Source organism: Salvelinus fontinalis, chromosome 1 (genome assembly GCF_029448725.1).
Source record: "Salvelinus fontinalis isolate EN_2023a chromosome 1, ASM2944872v1, whole genome shotgun sequence".
NCBI lineage: Eukaryota > Metazoa > Chordata > Actinopteri > Salmoniformes > Salmonidae > Salvelinus > Salvelinus fontinalis.
The window spans coordinates 43,978,241-44,001,236 of record NC_074665.1 but is presented as its reverse complement, the minus strand read 5'-3'; the positions used below and the strand labels follow the sequence as shown (position 1 = coordinate 44,001,236).

Genomic DNA, 22,996 nt, shown 5'->3' with positions numbered 1-22,996 from the left:
AATTTTCAGATCTTGCCATAGACTTTGAAGCAGATTTAAGTCAAAACTGTAATCCGGCCACATTCAGTGTCTTCTTGGTAAGCAACTCCAGTGTAGATTTGGACTTGTGTTTTAGGTTATTGTCCTGCTGAAACGTGAATTAATCCCCCAGTGCCTGGTGGAAAGCAGACTGAACCAGGTTTTCCTCTAGGATTTGGCTGGTGCTTAGCTCCATTCCGTTCCTTTTTCATCCTGAAAAACTCTCCAGTCCTTAATGATTACAAGGATACCCATAACATGATGAAGCTACCACTATGCTTGAAAATATGGAGTGCTACTCAGTAATGTGTTGTATTGGATTTGCCCTAAACATAACGCTTTGACACAATTTTTTTCAGTATTACTTTTGTGCCTTGTTGCAAAAAGGATGCATATCTTGGAATATTTGTATTCTGTAAAGGCTTTCTTCTCTTCACTCTATCAATTAAGTTAGTATTGTGGAGTAACTACAATGTTGTTGATACATCCTCAGTTTTCTCCTATCACAGCCATTAAACTCTAACTGTTTTAATGTCACCATTGGCCTTATGGTGAAATCCCGGAGTGGTTAGAAAGGACACCTGTATCTTTGTAGTGACTGGGGCTATTGATACACCATCCAAAGTGGAATTAAAATCTTCATCATGCACAAAAGGATATTCAATGTCTGCTTTAAAAAAAAAAAAAAATATTACCCATCTACCAATAGGTGCCCTTCTTTGCAAGGTATTGGGAAAAACTCCCTGGTCTTTGTGGTTGAATCTGTGTTTGAAATTCACTGCTCGACTGAGGGACCTTACAGATAATTGTATGTGTGGGGTACAGAGTCATGGGGTACAGTCATCCAAAAAATCCTGTTAAAAACTATTATTGCACACAGTCCATGCAACATATTTTATGACTTTTGACACATTTTTACTCTTGAACATATTTAAGCTTGCCATAGTGAAAAAGTTGAATACTTATTGACTGAAGACATTTCAGCTTTTCATTTTTAATTCATTTGTAAAAAATAAAAGAATTGAAAAACATAATTCCACTTTGACATACTGGAGTAGGCACAGGTGAATCTGGGTGATTTCCCCCCCAAAATAAGGTGATTTCAAAATGTAAAAATAAGGCATGATCTGAGTATGAAATGTTGCTCACTGCTTTTATGGCAATAAAGGCATTTAGGCATTCCTTCAAAACAATTAATGTGGGTAATGTTCACTGTCAAAAACATGCCCAATTCCTATGGGAAATGTATGGACAGTGATTATCAAACATTTTATATTTTGTGAGATTGTGAATTGTTTGTAGGTATAAAATAGAATACAGAGTTATCTAACTGTCCAGTGGTCAAATATAGATCAATTCTAGAAATGGCCTTACAAAAATAGAAAACGAGACCCCCTATTACGATCAATAAACTTGACTTTAATTATTATACCTAAACCATCAGCTACTTGTAATCACTTCCTAGTAGTGCTATGTGGAAGCGTCAACTATATTGGCGACACTCCCAACACATAAAATTACTCGCCAAATCGGTGAAAAATACAATAGGAAGACCATGGTGAATTCCCTCAAGTGCTTTTTGTTATACAATCGACTCTCGCAGGTTGTCTATTGACTCATGGCTACACGAATAGGGGGTGACCTCTACGGGGAACACCAAGAGGTTTGGCCCAGCAGGCTCCGGCCAGGTAGGTTCCAGCCCTGTGGGCTTCGACCCTGATGGTTGTGTTTGCTCTGGGAGGTCCAATGGCGGATCAGACGTCACAGGGGCTGAGTGTAACACCACCTCACTGGTGACCTCAACGGGGACCACCAAGAGGAGTGGTCTGCCAGGCTCCGGCCTGGTGGTCTGTGTTGGCTTGGGAAGGTCCGATGGCCGATTGGACACCAGAGGGACCGATATGGGTTGTGCTCGCAACCCAGCCAATTCCATCTCTGCGGCAAGGTCCAGGTCGCTCCCATAGAGCACGTTCATCTTTCGCACCAGAAGTCCCTCCGTCTCCGGGGGCTCCTCGTTCACCTCCCGCCTTATCTGCCTCTTGGAGCGGCGCATGAAGGAGGCATGCAGGATTGAGCGCTTGAGCAGGTGCTTGCGGTAAGCCCGCTGGATGATCACGGCTGCTGCCTCCTCCTCCTTGCGCCGCAGCGTGGTGGTGATGGGCTCGTAGGAGTCTGTCGTGGGGTTGTTCATGTTGAACTTGGCCTCGATGCTCACCTTCATGGCCGTCATCTCCACCCCTTCGCCCAGCACCTCCTGGGTGACGGCCAATAGGATGTCCAGGCAGTGAATCTTATCGCCCGTGACCAGGGGCAGGTCCATCGAGATCAGCTTGATCCGGTTGGGCTTGGCGATACGCAGGGGTTCCTGCAGGGTGTCACAAAACTCTGACAGCTTGGCGTATTCGATGAACTGCGTGCCCTCAAGGTCGAACTTCTCCCAGGTCTCGTCGAACATCACAAAGTCATCCTCGCACAGCAGGTCCCCGCTCTCCTCTTGGGCCGTGTTGAAGTTCTCCAGGATGATGGCGATGTACATGTTGACCACCACCAGGAAGGACATGATGATGTAACTGCAGAAGAACATGATACCCATGCCTGGGTTGCCGCAGTTGCCCCGAACGTCCGAGCCCGGGTTCTCAATGTCTGGGTCGCAGTCTGGAGGACCGCTGTTTAGAATTGGCAGCAGAAGACCATCCCAACCCGCAGAGGTGGTGATCTCAAACAGGCAGATAATACTGCTGCCGAACGTCTGGAAATTGAAGATGTCGTCGATGCCCGCCTGTTTTTTGACATAGGCAAAGTTGGACATGCCGAATATGGAGAAGATGAACATGATGAGGAAGAGCAGGAGGCCGATGTTGAACAGGGCAGGGAGTGACATCATCAACGCAAATAACAGCGTCCGAATGCCCTTGGCACCTTTGATGAGACGCAGGACCCTGCCTATCCTAGCCAGCCTGATGACCCTGAACAAGGTGGGTGACACAAAGTACTTCTCTATGATGTCCGACAGCATTATACCTGAGGGGAAATTAGATAAACAATGGTTAATGACCAATCACACCTCTCCATCTACTGTCGAAATAACTAATCTTTAATGCTTTTCAGTGTGTCATTTTTCAATTGGAATTTGGTTTACTTTCTGAATTAACTTGATTTTAAATGGAATTGACCCCAACCCTGTTATAACTTGTCTATGACTTATCCTATGTACAGTATACAATAAGGTATACAGTGTAAAGAATCTTGAGGTACATACCTGCGACGGACAGGATGACCACGACAAAATCAAAAATATTCCATCCGATGGTGAAGAAGTAATGGCGAAGGGCAAACATCTTGAGCAGACACTCGCAGGTGAAAACTACGATGAAGGCCAGGTTGATCTTGTAAAGGACCTTTTCCTTCTCCTCGCTTTGGTCGTCCGTCTCCACCATCATGGTGACCATGTTGAGGCAGATGAGGACCATGATGAAGATGTCAAAGAACTGCTGAGTGATGAAGTCAAACACAGCGCCTTGAATCATGTTCTGTAACGGGCCCGAGGGTCACATGAAAGAGAGAGCGAGGGAGAACACAAACACAAATTTCATTAGGTGTGTTAAAGCCAATGTTGTGTAGAACAGGTTAAGATGGGTCAACGATGATGTCATGGCAAAGTCACTCATTTGAATGTCACTGTGTATGTGGTATACTCAGAGCAGGACTTGCAGACTCTAGCCCCATAGCATAATTGAATTATTACTTGTACATGAAATGTATCACACAATCACTGGTCAAAAGATTGACGTTGAAATTCTATACATAAAAAATGCACTTTCAACACAAAAGATCATTGATCAAATTATGTAATCCCTATAATCAGCCATTTTATTTATTGAAGGTTCTTATGTAGAGTACATTTAATCTTGGATTAGAAAGATGTAATGAATCTTAATACTAGAGAGTAGCATAAGAGTGTGGCTATAACCGAATGCCATTTATGTGTTGCATACCGTAGGCCTTGGGATAGGCTTCACTGGCTTCTTCGAGCCAAGTTTCTTCATGGCTTCATGATATTTCTTCTGCTCCTCTGTCATAAAGATGTCATCACCAAAGTGCAGGATCAAAATCAAATCAACAATTATTCTGGGCATTTACATGTATACATCAAAATGAATTAAAACTGTACATATTCAATCTCGATTTCTGATTTGTAGTCAATCTGCGATTGGTACATACATTTTTGGACTTTTAAAATAGTTATAAATACAGTTTGATTCTTGAAGAGTATCTGTACAGTATACAGTGCATTCAGAAAGTATTCAGACCCCTTGACTTTCTCCAAATTTTGTTACGTTACAGCCTTATTCTAAAATCCTCATCAAATAATACCCCATAATGACAAAGCGAAAACAGTTAGACATTTTAGCACATTTATTAAAAATAAAAAACAGAAATACCTTATTTACATAAGTATTCAGACCCTTTGCAATGATACTTGAAATTGAGCTCAGGTGCATCCTGTTGCCATTGATCATCCTTGATGTTTCTACAACTTGATTGGAGTCCACCTGTGGTAAATACAATTGATTGGACATGATTTGGAAAGGCACACATCTGTCTATATAAGGTCCCACAGTTGACAGTGCAGATCAGAGCAAAAACCAAGCCATGAGGTCGAAGGAATTTTCCGTAGAGCTCCGAGACAGGATTGTGTCGAGGCACAGATCTGGGTAAGGGTACCAAAACATTTCTGCAGCATTTGAAGGTCGCCAAGAACACAGAGGCCCCCATCATTTTTAAATGGAAGAAGTTTGGAACCACCAAGACTCTTCCTAGAGCTGGCTGCCTGGCCAAACTGAGCAATCGGAGGAGAAGGGCGTTGGTCAGGGAGGTGACCAAGAACCCGACTAGTCAGGATAGAGGGAAAGATGAATGGAACAAAGAGATCCTTGATGAAAACCTACTCCAGAGCGCTCAGGACCTCCGACTGGGGAAGGTTCACCTTCCAACCGGACAACGACCCTAAGCACACAGCCAAGACAACGCAGGAGTGGCTTCGGGACAAGTGTCTGAATGTCCATGAGTAGCCCAGCAAGAGCCCGAACCCGATCAAACATCTCTGGAGAGAAAATAGCTGTGCAGCGACGCTCCCCATCCAACCTGACAGAGCTTGAGAAGATCTGCAGAGGAGAATGGGAAAAACTCCCCAAATACAGATGTGTCAAGCTTGTAGCGTCATACCCAAGAAAACTTGAGGCTGCAATCACTGCCAAAGGTGCTTCAATAAAGTAGTGAGTAAAGGGTCTGAATATTTATGTATTTATGTATAACAGTAAATGTTTATTTTTAATACATTTGCAAAAATGTCAAACTTTTTTGCTTTGTCATTGTGGGTTATTGTGTGTAGATTGATGAAGAGAAAAACGATTTAATACATTTTAGAATACGGCTCTAAAGTAACAATGTGGAAAAAGTCAAGGGGAATGCACTGTATCATTTTATGAATGTACACTAATTGAGTGTTAATTCTTTCGTGACTAATAAATTATATTAGTTGAATTGAGTAAATGCATTCCTCGTTTTACGAGTAATTATTTGATTAACTACACGCATACAATTTAGTAGGTCTATTGGTAGTTGTTATTTACACTATACACATAGCATATGCTTGGGTACCACATTGACATCTCTGATGTGCTTGCCTCAATAAATGAATGCTAGAACAAGCTATTTGTATCTAGTCACTTAATAATTGCATAACGGTGCAAGTTAGACATGTTCATTATTGTCCTACTGAGAGGTGATGTAAGGCTCGCTACTTTGACTAGATTCCTCCAGAGACGTACACGGCCTGTTGCATTTATTCACATATAATGAACGTAGTTTACTATTATATTCAACAAAATTTGGATCAAAATTTGGATCAATACACAATGGTTGGATCATTTCCGAACCTTTACAAAATGGCGACTCATCCAGTTGTTGGGGATTTCTATATCCAACTACATATCCATCTATTAATCACTTTATTTACTAGCTTAAAAAAAATAAAAAAGGATGGCGCTTATCTTTTTCTTTTGCTGGTTGAAATTGTCAATAATAACACCAATGAAAAGATTGAGGGTGAAGAAGGAGCCGAAGATGATGAAGATGACAAAGTAGATGTACATGTAGAGGTTGATCTCATACGAGGGCTGCTCCTCCACCTAGGGGACCATAAATAGTTTCGCTCGTCAAACAAAAACCCTCATTACATACAACAATTCGACTACCACCAATGTGTCCGGTAATACTTTAAAATGACCTTCCTGAATAAGCATGAATAATATCTGACTAACTGTGTATAACTATAAACTTTTTAATAAAAGCATTTTGAAACGTTACAATTCACAAGCATCAATCACATTTATGATAATTTATAAAGAATGTATACACATTTTTCAATGGCTTACTCATTAAAGCTATGACTTTGTATTCTGTGGTAATAACTGCTCCCCAAACCAAATGTTTATATTACAGTATCTTATATTTCTATAAGTACCTACTTCTCGAGAGTCCACTGCAGCATACATGATGTCCATCCAGCCTTTAAATGTGGCCTGTAGGGAGACAGGGCACTTTTTTTCAGATACTTTTGAGTACACCAACACCCTCAGAGAAGGAAACAATATTAAATACTTTCGTAGACCAGGGGGTGACCAAGTCTCTTCCTTCAGAGCTACTGGGTATGCAGGCATTTGCTCCAAACCTGTTGTTACACACTTGATTCAGTTAATCGAGTTCCTGGTGAGCAGTTAATTAGTCGAATCAGGTGTGCTAGAGTAGGGTTGGAGCAAAAGCCTGAAGGAGGAAGGGTAGCTCTCCAGGAGGAGGATTGGGCCACAGCTTGAGAGCCAGCGTACGCCACCCATGCATCTCAGAAACCCCGGCCCTCACCACTTGCAGCAGAGAGAGGTAGCCCAAGCCCACGTTGTCGTAGTTGACTTTGACGTTGACCCAGCGGGCTTCCTGGGTGGCGTGCTGCAGGGCAAGGCAGTCGCTCCTGTTGTTGACCTCGGTGATGGGGAACAGCTCCTCCGTGGTGGTGTTGATGCAGCGGTAGAACTTTCCGGCAAACAGGTTGACCCCCATGATGCTGAAGATGAGCCAGAAGATGAGGCACACCAGCAGCACGTTGAAGATGGAGGGGATGGCGCCGATAAGAGCGTTTACCACCACCTTCCTCCCATAGACAGGACACAGTGCAGTCAAAACCATTAAAGACACCTCCGTTACAATAGTCAGCCGTGACCACTGCAGTCACCACCGCCCAATAGTAAGTCATGCTCCCCGCAGTCAAAATAGTCAGTCATGACTGCTAACACCACCTTCGTCACAATAGTCAGTCATGACCACTTACATCACCTCCATCGCAATAGTCATAGCTAACCACAGTCAACTCTGTCACAAGACGTCACTGTCAGAGATGGATGCGTTTAGGATTGTCTGCATTAGCATTTCTGTCGGCGTGTCTGTCGATGTGTGTCTTTCTGTGTCTGCGTGGATATTTAAGTGTGTATGTACTGGTAGGTTTGAAACAGTTACTCACCCTCATTCCCTCAAATCTTGACAGGGCTCGAAGTGGCCTTAGAGCCCTGAGTGTTCGAAGAGACTTGATTGGTCCAAGTTCAGAGTAGCCCATCCAGTTAGCTCCTAAAGTGACTAAGGAAACCTGAGGCAGGATTGTAACGTCATTGTAGTCACCCAACATCTCGTTATATGCTTGTACGAATGAAGAAAACTTTACAAATTGAATGTCTTGTATTTTCTGCCAAGCAGGATAACCCATGTCAATTACTTGCGGAGGTTACAAGGTAACACAAATGTCAACGTCTTCCTTGATTTTCACGTTCATGTATTATTGAGCTCGCCCACAACAGTGATACTAGTTGTAACATTGCTTAACCCACGTTTCATTCTGTGTAAATATCACTCCAAAAACAATTCAACGGAAACTTACATCCACAATTAGGAAGTCCAGCCAACACCAAGCGTTGGTGAAGTAGGTCTTGAAGCCGTACGCCACCCATTTTAAGAGCATCTCAATGATAAAGACATAGGTGAAGACTTTGTCTGCATACTCCAGGATGATTTTGATAGTTCTTCGCCTCTCAATGTAAATATCCTCAAAAGCCTATCAGAAGTGAGCCAAAGAAAATTGATCTCAATATAACTAGTGGCCTTCCCAGAGAACGTTAAAAGCAGAAGAAAAAATGTATATATATGAAGTAACACTTTCTGAATACATTTATTTATCAGGTGAGCTAAGGTCAAAAGTCGAATAGCTCGGTAATGGAGAATCAACTGTAAATGGGTCAACGACCAGGGACTCGCTCACCAGAGCTCCACTGCTTAGGAGGATCATGAAGACTATGAAGGTCTCAAAGTAGTCGTGTTCCACGATGGTGAAACAGGTCCTGCGGAGGTTCCACCACTTCTTGCCTCTGCCCTGAGAGACGTCAAATGTCAGACACGGCCATCGCGCGATACAGCCTGAAGAGAGAGAGAGAGAGAAATGCCAACATGGTGTTTTTGTATGCTTCATTTGGACTGTTTCACTCGCCCCTGAGGTGCTGTCTGTGTAGCATAGCCTACAGTCTAGCCAAGTCCTGACGGAGTTGGACAATCCCGCAAATAAAAGATGTGACGAATCATGGCAATCACTTTACTGACATTATTAAGACGTGACTCCAAACTCTTTGGTCCCACCTTACATGAAATAGAATATAGTAACTCTCTCTGTGAATTCTGATGTGCCAATGTGTGTGATATGGGACAAAGTTTACAGATATTTCCACAAGTAAATTAGACATCAAACACTTGATATTAGCGTTGCATTTTTGTAATTTAGTAACAATACATTGTAAAGACCATGACAATCAGAAAACCCAACCCAGATCTATTTAAGCAGGGGACAGTATTTCCTGTGTACCATCAGTGAAGCAAGCTTCTGGTTCCTCTGGCTCTGGCTCCTCCTCTTCCTCCTCTTCCACAGGCTCTGGTTCAGGTACATAGTCCAGCGTGCTGCAGACCGAGGACTCGTCACCCACTGCACCCAACAACTATGGATGGAGAGGAGAGGAGAGAGACTGAGTGAAAATCTCAGCCACAACTTCAGGATAGGAGAGAGAGGAGAAATCTAACTCATGTGAACTCGGTTGTGAACTCAGATTGAAGAGAACCACCAAGTGAGATTTGTCCTCATTCTTGTACTTGTTTGCTTAAATGTCCAGGTAACACTTTACATGGTAATCTTTCTAAGATTTATGAAGGGTTTATAAGTAGTTTATTAACTGATAATTATTAGTTCATAGATAAAGCAGAGTACAATTATCGTCTTCAGTTTGCCATCATACTGTACCTTTACGTGATCACCATGTCCATTTTCTTCATCTGATGTAAAAGATCCACTGTCATCATCATCGTTCTCAAAGTCCGGCTCCCCCTGGGCAATGGGCACATTGAGGCTCATCTCGCCGTCTGCCTGAAGCCCGTCCACACAGTTGGTCATCCCGTCGGCCATCTTGGAATCCTGGCACGTGTCTAAGTGGTTTAGTGCAAAGGTCTCCTTTTCGGGGTTTCCTTCGATCCCCTCACCCCCTTCCTTGTCCCCGGTGGCTTTTTTGCCCAGTAGCTGCAGGACCATGTGGCGGACAAAGGCTTTCACCCAGTCGATGCCCCAGTTGATCCTGCCGATGGCGATCTGGAGGTTGTTCATCTCACCGTCGTCATCACTGGACAGGTTGTCTCCACTGAATGAGCTGAGCAGCAAGGCCAGGAAGAGGTTCAGCACCTACAGGGAGATAGAGGTGGCAGTTATCTTTGAAGGTTAGAGAGAAGGTGTCTGACAGGGCAGTGTGGGGAATCTGATCTTACTTTACTCCCAGCCTTATGCGTTTGTATGAGGGAGGTGTCCTGGGAGAATTAAAAGACAGCCAAAAGACACATATATTATATTCTGCTCCTTGGCTTAGTGACTTAGTGAAAAATTGAGGAAAACTCAACTTCCGGAGGACCTATCATCCTTCCACTCTCTCCTCTCTACCTTCTCTTCCTCTGTATGCACTGCTAAAGGCACTTTCTATCACTCTAAATTTCAGGCTTCTGCCTCTAACCATAGGAAACTATTTTCTACCTTCTCCTCCCTCAATCTTCCACCCCTCCCTGCTCCCTCTCTGCGGACGACTTTGTCAACCACTTTGAAAAGAAGGTTGACAACATCCACTCATTAAATCCGCCTACTGAGTCCACTGGTCCCACTCACATAGAACTACCCTACGCCTTGACCTCTTTCTCCCCTCTCTCTCCAGATAAAATCCTGCGTCTAGTGAGGTCTGGCCCCCCAACAACCTGCCCGCTCAAGCTCATTCCCTCCTCCCTTCTCAAGACCATCTATGGATACATTCTCCCATTCCTCACATCCCTCATCAACTTATCCCTGACCATTGACTGCTTCCCCTCGGACTTCAAAATTGCCCGAGTCGATCCTCTCCTCAAGAAATCCCTCGACTCCTCTGAGATCAAAAACTACAGACCAGTATCCCTTCTACCTTTTCTTTCCAAAACACTTGAGCGTGCTGTCTCTGACTAACTCTCTCGCTATTTCTCTCAGAACAATCTTGACCATAACCTGTCAGGTTTCAAGACGGGTCACTCAACCGAGACTGCTCTTCTCTGTGTCATGGAGGCTCTCCGCCAGTGTTGTGTTCGAGACCACCTAAAGCGGGACCGAGTCAAGACCAAGACCGGAGGGGGTGAGGACGAGTCAAGACCGAGACCAGGAGGGAGACAAAGGGCCTGAGACCAAGCCAAGGCTGAGACCAGAAAAATGTGAGTCCAATTCAAGACCAAGATTGTAATTTTGTCAAATCATCACCATAATAAGAGTTTGAAATGTCCAGTATTTCTGTGTTCATATTTCCGAACAACATATGGATTCTTTAGACATTAAGAATGGTGAAATGCTGAATGCTGGGGGAAAATAGAGCCACTCTACAAATTATTACTAACCCAAACACAGTGGGGAACATTGAGTGCCTCCTATAATAATACCTCCAATTACATCATACTTTTCAATGATGTTCTGATTTAATCTATTCAGTTTTTGTTGAAAAGGGTTAACACCGAAGAGAAAAAGAGATCCAATCAGGATTTTTCTTTAGTGGTCTCTGGGGAGATAAATGTAGCTAGCTAAGTCAGCCATTGGCTACCAAAAAATGTATGGAAACTTTTGCCTTCTCAAAGGCCAACAGGTCAACAGAGCAGTAGTTTTACAGTTTATCCACGGTCTAGTAGGCTAGGTTTGCAGTGGCTGCAGCAGGTGTTATTGAAGAGGAAGTTGTTGCTAATTTGTTTGCTTCTCCCTTTTCAAGAATAACTTTCAACAACAAGCTGAGTTTCAAATGATCATCATCTGGTGAGTGGAACTGTGTTTTTTATTGCAGGGCGCTTGCTGTTATCCATCTCTTTGAAAATAACTTGTTGCATTTAAACTTTAGGTCAGCGGTTACTTTGTGTGCTAAATGTGAAATGTTTCTGCAATGGGAAGTAGTAGTTGTACATTTCCATTAGGAAATGCTTAGCCTCATGGTTGTGTTTTTGTATTCTTTTGAATAGGCAACTACCATGGTCTTGTAGTGGATGCAAGCTTCAACTGGAAGCCAGTGGAGTGTGAGATGTAGCTGGGTGATATGGTAGAACTTCAGAAGGTTGAAGACCAGGTGGGCTGCATCGTTCTGGATAAGTTGCAGGGGTTTGCTGCCCGCTCAGTCCAGTCCAAGCTCTTCTCTGTCCTGGCACCCCAATGGTGGAACCAGCTTCCCCTTGAAGCTAGAACAACAGAGTCCCTGCCCATCGTATGAAAACATCTGAAACCCTTCCTCTTCAAAGAGCATCTTAAAAGATTGCCTTTCATGTACTAACACTCGCACTTAATAGCTACTTTATTAAGGAAAATGTGCTTACAATGACTGTGATATATGGTTGTCCCACCTAGCTATCTTAAAATGAATGCATTAACTGTAAGTCTCTCTGGATAATAGCATCTGCTAAATGATTAAAATGTTTATGAGAGAGAGAGAGAAAATTAAGAGAAGCAAACCTACGCTATTTTCACGTGCCTCCTAAACAGGAACGTTTGGGACGCACGTGTGTCACCAAGCCTCGTGCTGTAAAATAAAGTGAATCCGTTAAATCAAAAACCTGGGCGTCTCGTATACATAACACATATAAAGTTGATGTCGTTCTGTGGTGACAATATAATGTTGTCTGCGATTCTTTTGGAGGTGGCTATCTTTAGTGTCTAAACCCCGTTAGACCATATCTGGGTTCTTATTTCTCAGATTAAGATGTAGATCATGGTTACATGGTGGACTGGGCAAGGCTGATCTCTCTCATTCCTCTGTAAGGAGCTGTGAATCAGCCAGAGGCCCTGGGAAAGGGCTGAGAGGGGCAGAAACACAAGGCCTAGGGGGTTAGCAGCACAGGGGCCTCAAAGGGCTAGAAATTAAGTGCTATGGTAGGGGTGGATAGGGCTGTGGAGGGAATCACAAAGTGTGTTGAGACATAGGGCTGACAAAGGGCTAACTTGTCGCTAACATAATAACACAACAAAGAAAAAAGGGACTTGGGGGGGGCAAACTGGACTGAGAATGGTAGAAGTAGTCTCTTGGAGCAAATACAGGGCTTGTAGGAGAGACATCGGGGGAGAAACAGGCGGAAGGGGAGCAGACGATAAAGAGCTCAAATCGAGATGATGACCAACCAAAAAAAAGACATTGAAGGCTGCCACTCAGAGCAGCCTATTGTTACTGTGCTCGTAAGTCGCAACTGTCCTCAAAGGAACATCCCCCATATTCCATACAGCGCGTGTTCATGTGATGGGGACATTTGATTACCTTCCCTGTCAATTAGTGATGCATTCTGCAGACGTCTCTCTCTTGGATCTGATCCCCGAGCCCCTCTCGCCGGGCGCCGCTCAGCTGTCCGTGTTTGTTCCGTCCGTGCCAGGGGGCTCACTTAAGCTGGGTCTTAGCAGATACCCAAGGTCAGAACCACTGTTTGCTGCCTCAAGTCATTTGACTTAAATAGATAGAAGCCCCCCCCCCCCCTCCCTCCCTCCCCCAATGAATAAATAGACTGTTAAAATAGAATGACAAAACACCATCATTGTGTAGTAAAACCACAAAATGTAATGCAACTAAACTGAGATCTGGTGTTTGATGGTTGTTTGAATGTAAACTCGATGTGTATTATGATACACTGAATGAAATTCAAAACAGAATGAAATTACTCTGAAACATCCAAAGTGGTTCTCCAATCTAAATAATTGTGTTTTTAAGAGAGGGTTGTGAAAAAAAATTGGGGGGGGTTTTAGTGCATGTACAATGCAGCATCAAAACACAAACAATATGTTTTGGCTGACTGTGTCTCTCATACAAGGCTTATGTAAGTTATAGTAGAGGTAATGTGTAAAGTGGGCCTTCATTACTGGTTTTCATGTGAGAGAAGTGTTCAGAATTATCCCATTCTGAGGTATGGAGGTGGAGAGAGGGCATTAGTGGAAGGTGTGCCCTCTAGCAAACTCTATAAAACAGGCAAGTTTTTGGGCACCTCTGTATTCGGACACATATTTAACCCCTTGTTTTTCTTGGCACCAAACTACCTTCATACTTCCATTCATTTGAATGGGTAACAAATGAACAAAAGCGGAGAACACCATTGTGTTCATGAGTCTCCCCTTTCCATAGTGGTCATAATAGTTTCTCTAGGCCAAACCGTTCGGACGCTACAGATGTTTTTGTGAGAAGACCGTGGTCTCATGGTCTGACGAACACCGCTGTTGCTCGGCAACCTTCCACCGCAGATGCGGAAGGCCGACACGGTGGATTGAGACGCAGCGCAGGCAAAAAAAACTGATATCTCTACCTTAAACTGACGGAGTTTGATGGGGATTTTTTTTTATTATGTTAACTTAGATTCTTAAGGATTTTAACTAAACTTTTTGTAATTTAAGTGCACAAATATTTTTTTTATCATGATTAATCGCATTGTCTGAAAGCGTTACAAATACATTGAAAACATCCAAAATACATCATCTCTACAGATAAAATCTACAATGCAATGTAAAAACAAGTTGACATCGAGTAGGGTGTCTACCAACTCTACCCAGAGGTGTTGAAAACGAACTTGTGATTTACATCTCATTTTCTTATGTTATAAAATACATTTTAACAAGGCAAATGTGATTATTCATGTTCTCAATCGTTCAGTGGGGTCTTTCTCTAACATTATATCCAAAAAGTCCGAATTATATAGAGGCAACCTAATCTACACAAGTATGCTCCCTCTAATTCTCTCTCCTTCTCTCTCTCTGAGGACCTAAGGACTACCTAGCCATATGACTCCTTGCTGTCCACAGTCCACCTGGTTGTCCTGCTGTTCCAGTTTCAACTGTTCTGCCTGCGGCTATGGAACCGTGACCTGTTCACCGGACGTGCAACCTTGTCCCGGACCTGCTGTTTTCGACTCCCTCTCTACCGCACCTGCTGTCTCTAACTCTGAATGATCGGCTATGAAAAGCCAACTGACATTTACTCCTGAGGTGCTGACCTGTTGCACCCTCTACAACCACTGTGATTATTATTATCTGACCCTGCTGGTCATCTTTGAACGTTTGAACATCTTGGCCATGTACTGTTATAATCCCCAACCGGCACAGCCAGAAGAGGACTGGCCACCCCTCAGAGCCTGGTTCCACTCTAGGTTTCTTCCTAGGTTCTGGCCTTTCTCAGGAGTTTTTCCTAGTCACCGTGCTTCTACATTGCATTGCTGTTTGGGGTTTTAGGCTGGGTTTCTGTAGAGCACTTTGTGACATCGGCTGATGTAAAAGGGCTTTATAAATCAATTTGATTGATTATGATCGAGACATGAGTTTTGGACCATTGGTTTTCTTAGAGGATTACATACACAATTAACATATTATTTGACCAATTGGTCAAAAGATTAGCTTTTAATTGGACACCCTACATTGAGGTAAAAAATGTGTTCTTTATGAATTGATCTACTTACTTTAGAAAAAAATCAAGAAGGCAATATTCTTGTAAATTCGTTTTTTGTTTGTTTTGCTTTTTATGCACTGAGATTTTTTAAATATATTTTTTGACCCCTTTTTCGTGGTATTCAATTGGTAGTCTTGTTCCATCGCTGCAACTCCCGTATGGACTCGGGACGCCCGCTTAACCCGGAAGCCAGCCGCACCAATGTGTCGGAGGAAACACCGTACACCTGACGACTGTTTCAGTGTGCATTGCGCCCGGCCCACCACAGGAGTCGCTAGTGCGCGATGGGACAAGAACATCCCTGCCGGCCAAACCCTCCCCTAACCCGGATGACGCTGTGCCAATTGTGCACCACCCCTTGGGTCTCCCGGTCGTGGCCCGGCTGCGACAGAGCCTGGACTTGAACCAAGATCTCTAGTGGCACAGCTAGCACTGTGATGCAGTGCCTTAGACCAGTGCGCAACTCGGGAGGCCTGCGCTTTGAGCATTTTTTGTAATGAAAAATGAAGTTAAATAAATCATTATTAATCTACAGCTCACTTTGAGCAAATTCAGATTTTTTTGACAGCCCTAATAAAAATGATCTGGTATATTGTGATGTTGTGTAATATGATTACGGGATTCGTAGAGGGACACTACTGATAGTGGTTGGCTTAGATGCCTTGGTATTGCATTGAACCACAAGTGGTGGCTAAGACAATCCACTCCACCTATGATGGCGTGCAGGATGGGAGGCACTGTCCCTGTCATTACTCATCTTCCAGAACAAGGACATGCAGATGAGCTGTTAGCAGCTGATCACACAAGCACAATATTTGCGGCGTGAGGCCAAATGCATTTCCTCTCTCTGGTGGTTATTAATAGACTCAAGCGGAAATGGCTATTCTCATCCCGACGAGCTAACAAAAGCACTGGGGACTCGCGCCAACACTAACATGTTTTTTTGTGTGTCTCACACCCCCTCAACCCCCATCCAAGTCCCCTGCTGCTACTGTGTCTTCCAGGCAAACAGCACATAAACCGAGACACTACACTGTTAAAATGAAGTGCATTTTAACACTAAATCTAGTGGCAACTGAGCTGCCACCACCTTAAAGGAGATGAGACCTTAACTTTACTGAAGTATTGAAACACTTGGTTGTGAAGGTATTGGGACAGATTTAAGGTGTACTGAAACATTCATCCTGAGGTGTTCTGAAACATGACAAGGTATGTTGTAACATCACATAATCAAGAGTTGTGCAACACCTTGCCAAAGACTGGAGAACTAACCCAGAAAAGGTTGAAAACACCATTATGGCGTTTCAACTCCTGTCTAGCGCAGAATTAGATCCCTCCTTCTGGAGTTTCCAAATACTGTAAATGGGAGTGCCTCTTATTGTACAGTGGTTCTTTCTTTAAAAGTTGCAGCGTACTGCAGCACAGCATGCTGGGCGCCGCAGAATTCTCTGGCACGTTATTTAAGTGTCAGCCATTGTTGCCAGAATGACGCAATTTACCACAATCTGCCACCATCTACCACAAACGGTCGCGGCATAAGCTCAAAACTTTTAAAGGAAGAACCACTGTATATTCCCTACTCTGATATGGTTTGTTGATTAACTCCTCATTGGTAATTCCAAAAGGTCAAATGTATTTTTACTCGTTACGCGCTTCAGCACTCGGCGGTCCCGTTCTGTGAGCTTGTGTGGCCTACCACTTCACGGCTGAGTCGTTGTTGCTCCTAGACATTTCCACTTCACAATAACAGCAATAACAGTTGACCAGAGCAGCTCTAGGCAGGGCAGAAATTTGACAAACTGACTTGTTGGAAAGGTGGCATCCTATGACGGTGCCACGTTGAAAGTCACAGCTCTTCAGTAAGTCCATTCGACTGGTTGTCTATGGAGATTGCATGGCTGTGTGCTCTATTTCATACACATGTCAGCAACGGGTGTGGCTGAATATAGCCGAATCCACTCATTTGAAGGGGTGTCCACATACTTTTGGCCATGTAGTGTGTCTGTTCTTGGTGTCTCTAGGGTGCCAAAAATAGACTCAACATCAGCTGTGTGCACAATATCTCCTGGATTGACTGAGCATTACAATACTATAATCGTTAGGTCTGCAGAGATTTCGAACAACTGTTACTGAGATTTACAAGTTGACAGTAGTGACAGATGTTCACAGTTGGGGACTGCGTGTGTTGTTGAGAGGCATTATCTAGGATCTCTAGAATGTTCACTATACTTAAAAGATTTATTGTGCCCTCGCATTGAATATCTATTTATACTTCCATACAACCCCTAATTAAAGGGATAGTCTTTACGTAACCAGATAAGACAGTGTCTGTCCTATATTTGAGAGATATAAGTAAGCTCAGAAAAAAAATATATATTACCCGTATACATGTGTAAATTCCCTATTCACTTCCATACATTTTTTCAGCCTGGTACTAGGTTACCTTCAGACGAGTCCTCTGAGGCTTAAGCGTCGTAGAGCAAAACAACTGATATGTACGTATTTGAGAGCATCTCAGCTTTCCATAGTGGGTCATAGTATAGTTTCTTGCCCAAACCGTTTGGACTCTGGACGTTTTCGTGAAAACCAATTTTCGGGACGTTTCCTGGTCTGACAAACACAACTGTAGCTCGGCCACCTTCCACCGCAGATGCGGAAGGCCGACATCGGCGGATACGGTGGGTTGAGACGCTGATATCTCTAGCATAAACAGACTGATTGTGAAGGTGATTTCATTTATTGTGCGAATTAGATCCACACGGGAGTGGGCATCGACTCTATGGTGAAACAGCTACGGCCGTTTGCGATATTACAACAACAAAGAAGTTAATGAAAACAACAAACACTGTTTCTTTTCCCCCTCTGACATTTCACATGCAATAGAAGAGCACAATATGCACCGCTATTTTTTTTTAACCATGTTCCGCGACCCTCCTGAGCTCGGTAACAAAAACAATAAGAATGTTGGAGGGGCGTCCGTGGTGCTATTTCCCACTACCGCGGATCTCAGCTTTAAGGATGATGGGTTAGGTTTAGGGATTAGGGTTACAGTTGGGTGTCTGCTGCACTCACCACCAGGTTTCCGATGACCATGACCATCATGAAGACCACCAGGCACATCCCGGCTCCGGCCACCTCCATACAGTCCCACATGGTCTCGATCCACTCCCCGCACAGGATGCGAAACACGATGAGGAATGAGTGGAAGAAGTCGTGCATGTGCCAACGCGGCAACTCACAGTCGGTGGCAATCTTACACACGCATTCCTTGTAGCTCTTGCCGAAGAGCTGCATGCCCACCACGGCGAAGATGAAGACGATGATGGCCAGCACCAAGGTCAGGTTGCCCAGAGCGCCCACAGAGTTGCCAATAATCTTGATCAGCATGTTGAGCGTGGGCCACGACTTGGCTAGTTTGAAGACACGCAGCTGCCTCCAACACATAGTACATTAACAGACAGACAACACACAAATTGCATTTTTCATGGCTTGATGTGCTCTTGATGCAAGTTCCTTGTTGTACATTGTCCCTGTAAACTAAATGAGTACAATAAAGTTAATCTATGAATACTATTTCACAGACATGAATTGACTGGAAATCAGTGTGTCTTACCAAACGGAAAGACCTGAGAACGGACAGGCCTTGGACATTGGCTAGACCTAACTCCACCAGACTGAACGTGACAATGATACTGTCGAAAATGTTCCAGCCGACCTGGAAGTAGTAGTAGGGATCCATGGCGCAAAGCTTGAAGACCATCTCTGCTGTGAAGATCCCGGTGAAAACCTAGAGGGGGATTCATATATCAGAAATATAAACAAGTTGTCATTTGGATACATCATGTCAAAAACCATAACTCGGATGTTAAGAAATTGTTCTCATCAACATAAGAAAAGACTAAGTAATATCCGATTCAAGCGAACGACATGACACCCATGAAGCTACAGTAGCAATGCAAGTTTGAGCTAGCAATACAGCTAGCTTTACACACCTAACATCTACCTCTAAACTACCCCTTTAAAAGTTGTTACCAGGTTCCCCACGGAGAGCATGTGGTCAAACTCTGGGCTCATGGGGTAGTGCTCCATGGCCATGAAGAGGGTGTTGAGCACGATGCAGATGGTTATGCCTAGGTCCACGAAGGGGTCCATCACAATAAAGAGCAACCACTTCTTCAACCATACCCAGGGCACGCAACAGTCCCACTTCAGGAACGTGTCGGCAAACTTGTACCAGCCGGGCGGACAAGGCTTCTGGGCGTCTTCCAGCTCTATTAGAAAGAGAAGGGAGGTTTAGATGACCAGTTCAATAATAATGTTTTAATAGAAACATAATAACTAACAATTTTTTTTATGGTATTATGGTATTATGGCTGTTATGAAGTAAGAAAAGACAACGAAACAAAGTTATCCAAGACTACTAAGACACCCCTAGAATATTGATCTGGCATTCCAGCAAAATGTCCTGCGCTAAAAAGTGACAGGAGGGTGTGAGTGGATGATTGACAGAATTAGGGATATTTGCCATTAGTTCAAGTTCAACCCTAGTTCAACGTTCTTTGATTTTAAGAACATGCATTGGTGACATTCATGTGTGGTTAAATGTGTACAAATACGGGCAATCTTTCTGTTCTATACTAAAAAACAAAAACAACAAGTAAAGGAAATGCAACGGTGGGTAACACCAGAATTCATGCCCGTGGTGCCAGCACGCCCTGGAAGTTTGAAATAGCTCAAGCTTAGCACCAAGAGGGCATGCAACTGTACATTAACAGGGCTCTCTCCCCCCTCACTCACACACACACACACACAATGTGATTGGCTGCTCTGTGTGTGACAGACTTCAGACAATGCTACTGTAATGAGCGGTGGGTGGGAGGGGTGGGTCAGAAGGCCATGTCTACAACCACATGATAAGCTAGGCAATTACACTTCACATTAGAGCGAAGACTGCATCCACTCCCAACTAAGCCTAGTGTATTTCTAAACTTGCCTGAGGGACTTGACATATCTCCTACTGTGGACGGTTATGTTTGTCTCACAGGCAAGAAACAGACCAATGACATACAGTACATTTCATGGCATATGTATGATAGTAGCTGAAGTAGACATAGACACAAATATTTGTATGCATTATGAATGGATCTACAAGGGACATTTTTTCAGAAAATACACTGAACAAAAATATAAACGCAACACGTAAAGTGTTGATCCCATGTTCCATGAGCTGAAAGAAGATCCCAGAAATTCTCCATACACACAAAACGATTATTTCTCTCAAATTTTGTGCACAAATTTGTTCACATTCCTGTTAGTGAGCATTCGATCCTTTGTCAAGATCATCCATCCACCTGACAGGTGTGGCATATCAAGAAGCTGATTAAACAGCCCCTTGTGCCGGGGACAATAAAAGGCGCAGTTTTGGTGCAGTTTTGTCACAACACAGTGCCACAGATCTCTCAAGTTGAGGGAATGTGCAATTGTCATGATGACTGCAGAATGTTCACCAGAGCTGTTGCTAGAGAATTCCATTTTAATGTGTCAACCATAAGCCACCTCCATCATGGTTTTAGAGAATTTGGCAGGACATCCAACCGGCCTCACAACCGCAGACCACGTGTAACCATGCCAGCACAGGACCTCCACATCTTCACCTGCGGGATCCCCTGTAATGGGGAAAAACTAATTCTGATTGGCTTCCCTCCCAGGCCCATCCATGGCGGCGCCCCTGCCTAGTCATGTGAAATCCATAGATTAGGGCCTAATGAATTTATTTCAATTGACTAATTTCCTTTTATGAACTGTAACTCAGCAAAATCTTTTAAATTGGTACATGTTGCGTTTATATTTTTGTTCAGAATACAGTTATCAATGCAGGGCTGCATTTCACTCTTCCCGAAAAAAAATCCTGAATTAAAATGATATCATTGTCATTGTTGATGATATCACAATGGTAATACTATCATTCAAGAATCATCGTCATCATTATCAGCATTTTCACCATTGTTGTCGTCATAATCATGACCATCACTATGTGTCGCTCTCTTACCCTCCATGACGGTGGTGAGAACACTAACAGCACTCGCCGATCTGTTCTTCAGGCCTGGCTGCTCCAGATGGAACATGCTGTCCTCTTTGAGCTCGTCCTCTGGAACCGACTGGGGGGGTGGGGTTAAGTCTCATCATCACTGGCCACTAAACATCTTACATGCTGTCTACACCGCATGCGGGAGCTTTACAAAATAAATGTACACATACATGTTATTTAATCACTGCACCCGCACTACTAGCGCGCGCTAGCGAGCATCTGCGTAGCTGGGCGCTAAAATAGAACTTGGTTCTATTTGTGACGCTCAACGTGCTGCAAGTCCTGCCTCCCAAATCTCCTCATTGGTTTTTAGGAGCATATACCCATGTGGGTGATTGAAAGATGAACTGAGGTCCACACTCCAGTCGGTTGTAGTAATGCAGGAAGGAGGAGAGATGACGAGAAAGGAATTCGGTTGACCGTTTTATCTGTGGATTAATTGTCGAAGTAGAGGACCTTGTGCATTTCAGGTAAAATAACAACCCAATGTTTATATCCCAGGACAAATTAGCTAGCAACAGCAAGCTAGCTAGCTAACTTCGCCATAATTGTTTAATGCTTTTCGACCTGGCCCCAAATTAATATAATTGGATCAGAGTTTGTTTTGATATTTCAAAATATAATTTGTTTGACCAGACCGCATGGCCACACGTGTACATACGGTCTGGTAAGCATGTTAGGTGTCATTGAACTCTTACGATAGAAGGGTTGTGTATACAAGACAACAAAGACCAATAGCCAAAACAACCTGTGTTTACAAATTCACATCAAAAGAATGAGACAAAACAAAACTGCATTCCCACCACTGTGGACCCATTCTGACCTATGAACGTTGACCTGATAAGATAAACATTAGCAAGGAGAGGTCACACTGACCTCCGACTCAGAGGACACTGGTACGATGGCCAGACGGGGCACGATTCTCCCATTACAGTCCTTGATAACATCATCTCCGAGGCTCTGCTCGTCATCCGCAGAGCCCCCGTATGACCCAGAGTGATGACTAAGCTCTTTCCGACTGGTCAGGGTCGCCTGACTTCCAGCAGCAGCATCAGCTTGCTCCTGTGAATCACCAATGATAAATCGTCAGAGTTAATGGTGTAAAGTAGGCCTGCCACTGGCCTACCGGACAGGCCGTGGTGAAAACATTTGGACACAAAAATGCAGTCAAAAGTTGAATTGAATATGATTTAATTTACCTTGGATAATGCAGCCCATTTGTGTAGGCAAAACAATACATAGTGGCTGTATTTATCCTCAAGCAAAAAACATTTCCTAATTGTTAGGCTATTTGAAGTGTAATTGTTATAAAAACTTTGTAGTAGCTAAATGGTATATAGTTAAAGATAGGAGGCTAGACTGCATGATGAAACAATCCCTAGTAAGCTAGTGTTTTGAGGGTGGACTGTATTTCTATCCAAGCTGGTAGAGTGAGGTGGGCTCATGTCATGCAGGTTAAGGTAGGCTATACAGGACAGTTGTATATTCACAAAAATCTATTGGTAGTTGATTAGGGGTGAACTCCGACCTTGCGGGGTCCATAGAAACCTTGTTACGCCTGTGAGGGCTGCATGATATGGACAGAAATTTGAATTGCTATTCTTTTTATCAAATTGCTACCAAATATTGTGATTTGACTTGTATAAGTAAACTATACATAGAGTGTACAAAACATTCGAAACACCTTCCAAATATTGAGTTGCACCCCCTTTTGCCCTCAGAACAGCCTCAATTTGTTGGGGCATGGCCTCTACAAGGTGTCAAGTGTTCTGCAGGGATGCTGGCCCATGTTGACTCCAATGCTTCC

At 43.6% G+C, this 22,996-nt stretch overlaps 1 protein-coding gene across 1 annotated transcript in view; it reads right to left on the bottom strand.

Moving 5' to 3' along the window:
• Nucleotides 1-396: 396 nt before the first annotated feature.
• scn4aa (sodium channel, voltage-gated, type IV, alpha, a) overlaps nt 397-22,996 on the bottom strand; it is a 33,883-nt gene continuing 11,283 nt past the window's right edge. Inside the window, exons 10-25 of the mRNA XM_055922324.1 lie at nt 22,066-22,251; nt 21,151-21,259; nt 19,134-19,372; nt 18,715-18,888; nt 18,174-18,530; nt 9,404-9,835; nt 8,975-9,104; nt 8,381-8,535; nt 8,003-8,176; nt 7,592-7,714; nt 6,940-7,221; nt 6,549-6,602; nt 6,072-6,209; nt 4,014-4,115; nt 3,278-3,548; nt 397-3,039 (exon numbers count right to left, since the gene is read on the bottom strand). Of these exons, the coding sequence (XP_055778299.1) occupies nt 1,601-3,039; nt 3,278-3,548; nt 4,014-4,115; nt 6,072-6,209; nt 6,549-6,602; nt 6,940-7,221; nt 7,592-7,714; nt 8,003-8,176; nt 8,381-8,535; nt 8,975-9,104; nt 9,404-9,835; nt 18,174-18,530; nt 18,715-18,888; nt 19,134-19,372; nt 21,151-21,259; nt 22,066-22,251 (4,365 nt within the window). The 3' untranslated portion in view covers nt 397-1,600. The remainder of the gene's footprint in view (nt 3,040-3,277; nt 3,549-4,013; nt 4,116-6,071; nt 6,210-6,548; nt 6,603-6,939; nt 7,222-7,591; nt 7,715-8,002; nt 8,177-8,380; nt 8,536-8,974; nt 9,105-9,403; nt 9,836-18,173; nt 18,531-18,714; nt 18,889-19,133; nt 19,373-21,150; nt 21,260-22,065; nt 22,252-22,996) is intronic.